Genomic DNA, 6,673 nt, shown 5'->3' with positions numbered 1-6,673 from the left:
TGACTTTTGGACTCTGGACGTCCTTTTGTCTTTATTCTATAGTCTTTAGTTTATTTCGCCTCTGTCTCCTCCTCGGTTCCTTAGATCTACAGCTGAGGGAGTCCAGAACGTAGCGTCATTGTACAACGCGTGGATGAAGCAATGTTCCCTTTCCTCTTCAGAACCGACACAGCCTTTATTATGTATTACTTAATGCAGAAAGAGTAGAGAGGCCAGTTCTACAAAGCGTGGGCTTCATTCTGCCCAAAGTCCTCAGTCTCAGTTTGCTCTGATCATTCCTTTCCGGTCCTAGATCAGAATCTGCTAAAAAAGCGCCAACTCATTGAGGCCATAAAGTGGGTCATGGATGTGTGTCGCGTTCGGCCGTTACATCCCACCCCCAGCCAAGCAAGCCAGGGTATTGTTCGTTTCTGGGCCGCACTTCTTCCCAAATCAAAGTCCGCCCGGCTGGTGTCCGGAGGCCTGGTGCTCAGTCCTGGTGCAGCGTTTGTGGAGCCCTGGGTTTGGGGGGTTCTGTTTCTCAAGGTGAATGTGCTGAAGGACTGCTCCGGGCGGAACTTGGGGAAAGACTCGGGCTGCAGCTTCCTGACGGTGCTCCTACTCCTCCACCCCCTCCTCCTCTGGCTCCGCTGCTCCCCTGACCCTCCAGACCTTCTGAGTTCTCCAGCATCTCCTGGATGAGCGGAGGCATGGAGCCAGGGATCTCCATCTTGAGGGTTATCACTCGCTCTGCACCTGAGAGAGAGGGAGAGAGAGGGGGAAGGAATGTTAAATGTTTGTGAAATAGCTCCAGAAAACTAATGTTTCTTGCTCTATTCATTCTGAGGATACACTGCAGGAAGCAACAGGGTTAGGGCTGTATTTTGGAAAGAGTAGTTCTTAAAGTTCTTGTGACCCAAACAATCATTCTGACCGACATTAATCACACCACTTTAAGTGTAGAGGTGATATGGCGTCTGTTTTCTTGCACCTCAAGGTGAGGAAGAAAGACAGATCTGTTAGACCACAGAACTACCCAGCAGTTGATAAGTGGACTTATAATATATAATAAAATGTTAGTTGCAGCTCAAGCAGGAACACGTGTGTGTGTGTGTGTGTGTGTGTGTGTGTGTGTGTGTGTGTAGAAGGCTGCATTTCTCCTGTTTCATTCTGCATCATTCACCTTTAGCACTGATGCTCCTGAGGTCTGTGATCTTCATCAGCATTTTGGGGAACATGTGTGGTTTATGAGGCCTCCTCTTCCTCACGTAGATCTTAAACGCTTCAAGAAAAGGCTCCTGCAGGATGTCCACCTTGTCTGACTCTTCTAGGTCCTGCCGATCTGCAGAGGCAAACGGGTACAATCAGTTTGTCATACACTTTTAAGAAAGTCAAAGTAGTACCTGATGGTAAGATCTAATCCCTGCTGTTACACATGGTTTCTGAATAGAATAGAAAAGCTTTTATTGTCGCTGTGAAAATTTTCAGAACAGTGTTAAAACAGTGAAATACTGACATCACATTAGATCTATTTCCCCACTTTCACATCAATGTTTGTGCTTGTTTTGCATAATGTGGAGTCGAGTGGTGGAGCAAAAATTTAGGAGCCATAGGGTTTGCCTTGTTAGCCTCTAAAAGCCACAAATTTTTATAAGAATATTTCTCTGAAACTGAATGTTCATTCTCCCAGCAACACAGTCTCCAGTGTCATTTCAGGGAGGTTTTGGATTGTGACCTGTTTGTACTAAACTGAGTAGACAACAGTTCACTCTGGATAAGAGCCTCTGCTCAAGCTGTAAGTACATCCATTATCCATTATCTGTAACCGCTTATCCAATTTAGGGTCGCGGGGCTCCAGAGCCTACCTGAAATCATCGAGCGCAAGGCGGCAATACACCCTGGAGGGGGCGCCAGTCCTTCACAGGGCAACACAGACACACACACATTCACTCACACACTCACGCCTACGGACACTTTCGAGTCACCAATCCACCTGCAACGTGTGTTTTTGGCTGTAAGTACAGATCAGCCCTAAGAAGCCTGTAATACCTCCACAGAGCAGGCAGATGGCGCTGAGCAGACCCGTTTCTGCGTCGTCCATCTCCAGCGGAAGCAGCTGGTTGGCGAAGGCGAACACGAGGTCGGTGAGGGGGCCGAAGCCAGCGTTGTGCATCTGTGTCCGGTTCAGCGTCACACCGTCCGAGAAGGTCATGGTGTCCTGATCCAGAGTGTAGCGCGTACAGATCCGCAGAATCTGACAGGAACAGAGACGGGGGGAAGTTAAAACTATTCTGTGAGACACAGGTAACAAAGAGGTGGTGAAGTTGAACAAATTAAAAAAGGATGAAAGTAAAAGCTGCAGATTTAAATATACGTTATTCACAGCTGTTTTAATTTGTTTCAAGAGGGAAGTGTGAAACAGCAAATCCCGGTTTAGATTTCAGTGGTTATTTAAAAAGTGACTGTGAATCGTAACAATGCACCAGTGACTCATTAAAATACAGCAGGTCTAGTCAGAGAAAATTCACTGAAGGTCCAGACCAGATCATGATTCTGAAGTAGCCTGGTTACATCAACATTTCATGTCTTCAACTGAGCGTCAAATCAAATAAAGCCTCTCGTAGAGGAGCTTCACTGCTGCTTTAATAATCACCTCAGTCTCACAACACGAGACATGTTTCTAACAGACCGTGAGAAAAAGAAACATAACAATTTTTTGGTTAACAGCTCTGTTTCAGCTTTTCTCTTGTTAGAGCACTCCCTTTAAATTCTTCCTCTGACTTGCGTTCTTCTCAAACCACTGTTTCTCACCTCGTACCTCAGCTGTGGGTCGCTGAGCTCATTAAATGCACAGAAATGGAGGTCTGAGAGTGTCCTGAGTAAACTGCTACTGTAAAATGCTAGAAAAGATACTCTGGTTCAAAAAGAAACACTCAGAATTAAATCATGCTCAGTTTTTCATCAGATGCAGGCCCAGGTTCAGATAAGACAACAGTCTGGGTCTGGATAAAGCATGAGAACATCACTGACACCATGAAAGGAAACTCTCAAACAGCCCACAAGGATTTTGTTTGAGAAATAAATAAACACCTTTGTGAAAACTATGTGGACAAAAATAGGATTTGCTATTCTGTGGAAGCGATGAAGATATCAGGGCATTCTGGTGTTTCATTTCAAAATAAAGGCCCTTTGAATGATCATATTTCTATTGGTTTTATTCTAAATTGAGATTGTTATTAAAATTAAAATTGAATGCTTCAGTTTGTAAAGACCAATTTCACATGTGTCAAATGTTTAATATCAAGGCATTCATGTGTCATTTCAAAGGAGTTCGTGTTTAAATTAAATGACCTCCAATTGTTATAAATCACTTTAATACCACCGTGACTGTTAGTGCTAAAAAACACCTAACACAAAATTAGAAATAGCATGACGCCTTACCTGTAATCCGAGGTAAACTCTAAATACAGTTTTGTTTACATAACCGCAAAAGTGCTCAACTTCTGTGCAGGCCTATGATGTTAGGAAACCTCATGGCATTCACTGTTACAGCTTTTAATCATTCTGTTTGAGGGGGACCCTGGGCACTGCTTGTGCATAGGGCCCAGAATTTGGTGCTACGCCCTTGTTACTGGTCCATATGACACCCTCTGAGTGCAAAGATCATACACATCCACTTTATGTTCTTGCCACATTACAGTGCTCTATATTAGTCTTGATCTGCAGCTGTTGATGAAAAACACAGCAGATCCCCGCCATTGTCTACACCATGCCTTGCATTGGCCACTCACACTTCAGAGTATTATTTTAGCTAAAGCTCGTGTGTGTGGTTTCTTTTTAAAAGAGCAGTTCATTACTACCAAAATATGTTTAAGAAAATAAATATTTATGTTTATTTAATGTAAAGAATTTGCTACAAAGAATTATCTACATTTATCAACAAAGTGCTACTCACATGAGATGAAGCATCAAATTGCTTTGTAGTCCCTGAAGAAACCAGTTTATGCTCCATATACAGGTCCGCCATGTGGAGTATGGCTGTGTTTATAATAGATTTACTACAGAATCTCTGACAAATCCAGGCCACTAAGTGTCAGTATAATGGCATTTTTATAACTCGATGAAGAATCATTAGACAGAATGACTGACTGCTTTTTTAAAAAACTTTATTATAATATCTCAGTGTAGTTTATGATTTTTTAATTAGAATCTCTTATTTTCCTCAGTAAAAGTTTCAGGGAGAGCTTCAGACACAGACACTTTAATAAAGAAAATTAAAACTACAGTGCAGCTATTGACTCAAACATGAAATCAGGTGCTCGAGGGAGAGAGAGACAGAGTTAGAGTTTGTTATGATATTTCATACATATTTCAGCATATATAAAATATAATAGACCTCCTGAACTCAACAGTAGCAGCGCTGCGTTTACATTAATATATTCATCCACAAATGCCTCACTATAATCTGTAAAAAGTGTGAAATATGGGAGGAAGATGTGGCCAAATGGAGTAAAATAATGAATTAGCATTAAAAATATTAATATGTTACATTCCAGTGTGTGTTGAAGTGTGTTAACTTGAGTTAAAGCAACACTTTATTTCTCATGCTACGCATTTGCATACATTTGCTCATCCTCATAGTCATTGTCCACTGCAGTTTTCTCTGCCTCTGCATCTATATCAACATAGTCCTCATTGAGTCCTCTTCCTGATGGACAATGGCTTCCTGATTTTCATAATCGTCTTCATCATCGTCTCATCCCCTGCCTCCTCAGTCCAATATCTGTCGCTGATACCTGGGGAATGATTTTCAAAATACAGTTATTTAAAGAAGAAATCAAAATGACCTGGTAAAGCACATGCTACGGAATAACAATTCATGTTTTGTTTTAATGATTGTAACTGTTGTTGTTTCCACGACGTGTTAATCTTGTATCTAGTCTTAACTATAATACTTGAAAGAATAAGTTCAATTAAAAGTTTCTAAATCGTTTTTTAAAAAATACTTAAAAGACGAAGACGACTTCTTGGAAGATCAGCAGACTCTTTATTTTCTTAAAACATTGGGGAGCAGTCTCAGAAGCCTCCTGCAGACTCACTCACAAAGACACACGGAAAACCACAGTTTGCATACACTTTTTTGGGGTGAATTCATCTCGCCCCTCCAATTAGGTTGCATTACATATGACACAAAATGGTACCCTTATCTCCCCAAGGACTCAGTATATCATAGGAGCCCAATTAAAAAGTATCCTTGTCTTCTAAGGAAGTCGTATTTCACACTGTACCAGACAATCTCATGCTACACCATTTTTTCTACAGAGTTCAGGCCTGAGTTCTAAACTCAAGTATCCCTTTGACAATTTTAATATTTTTTGCCATAAAACTCGTTTGTTTAAAATAATTTTCATGTCTCTATATTATTACAGTCACGTGTTTCTATATTCTTACCTCTGGGGAAATGTCCCATACCTGATCTATGAATAAGTGGATTCATATATTTTTCATATGCTCACTTTTTTCCTAATTCTCCATCACTGTTTTCCCACGAAATGTTTCAATAAAAGTGCCTGAATTTCTTTTTAATTCTAAGTACAATACTGGATAGCTGAATTTTTCAGGATATTTGCACAGCGTTTATCTGATTACCTGCATTGTTTTTGTCCACTGCTACATTTTCTTTGTCAATGTTTATGTAAAATCTACTTCATGAAAATGGTGTCTTCATTTTTGTAGTAACCTTCATCTTTCATTATTTTGGTCCATTTCTTCCAAACGTGTTTTTGGCACCTGCAGAAGAAGTGTGTGTGTCTGACATTGGGCGGGGGGTGTGAATAATTGTAAATTGCAAAATGTTTGGAAACTGAAAACATTAAATATATTATTCATTACGTCAGCAGTAAAGGGTAAAAATTAATTATGAATTCAGAAATGTCAATAATAACAATGTCTGGGATCCATTTTTAATTCCGTCTGATGATGTTTCTGTTTTTTATTTCTGTAGCAGGTTGCTCAGAGTCAAAATAAATACAACTAAGAACCACACAACACCATTAACATCAAGCATTAACATGGACGCAGTGAACGGAGTAAATGAAATACTTTTTTATTTATAATATTTCTTGAATAATTTATTACAAAGTGCACATTTTTATTTGGATTTTTTCAAATATAGAAAGGAAATAAAATATTTGTATTTAATATTTTAAAAAAATAATAATAATATCAAGAGCTTTTGAGGAAAGTCATTTCTGAAAAAAGTAAGGGCCCATGACTTCCGGGAAGTGAATGTATATTTGTGCTTATCTGACTCCTGTTAAGACGAACAGTTCACAGTCAAAAGTTCCAAAGCTCTGGGTGCTCAGCTCCAATTCATTGTGTAGGTCGAAGAGTGTTCCAGGATCCAATGGGACGTACTCGCCATCAAAGCTGACCCATGCAGTAAATCCAATCTGTAGTATATACAACAGTAGTACAGTGTAGAAGTACTGCTCGTCTACTATCAATACATTCTTCACGTTCAGAAATTATACTCCACATCTCAGAACAATAACTTTTTTACCCTCAAAACACTTGTTTATGAACACATCAGCAAATTCATGTTCAAATGAGCCCTATATGAAATTCACATAGCATTTTTCTTGGTTAAAATAAAAAAAATAAGTTATAAAATATTTTTCAACATTAAACTGAT

General features: G+C 39.6%; 1 protein-coding gene across 1 annotated transcript; it reads right to left on the bottom strand.

Annotated features, from left to right (window-relative positions):
- Nucleotides 1–4,006, bottom strand: LOC136664460 (retinoic acid receptor alpha-B-like). The gene is made up of 4 exons (XM_066641641.1): nt 3,935–4,006; nt 2,029–2,233; nt 1,163–1,321; nt 1–735 (listed from the first exon to the last, which is right to left on the bottom strand). The coding sequence occupies exons 1-4, from the start codon at nt 4,004–4,006 to the stop codon at nt 521–523; spliced, it is 651 nt and encodes a 216-aa protein (XP_066497738.1). The 3' UTR covers nt 1–520.
- Nucleotides 4,007–6,673: the final 2,667 nt, after the last annotated feature.

The sequence above is a fragment of the Hoplias malabaricus genome, chromosome 13, assembly GCF_029633855.1.
Source record: "Hoplias malabaricus isolate fHopMal1 chromosome 13, fHopMal1.hap1, whole genome shotgun sequence".
Taxonomy (NCBI): domain Eukaryota; kingdom Metazoa; phylum Chordata; class Actinopteri; order Characiformes; family Erythrinidae; genus Hoplias; species Hoplias malabaricus.
Note: the sequence above shows the minus strand (reverse complement) of the source record. Positions and strands in the feature narration are given on the sequence as shown.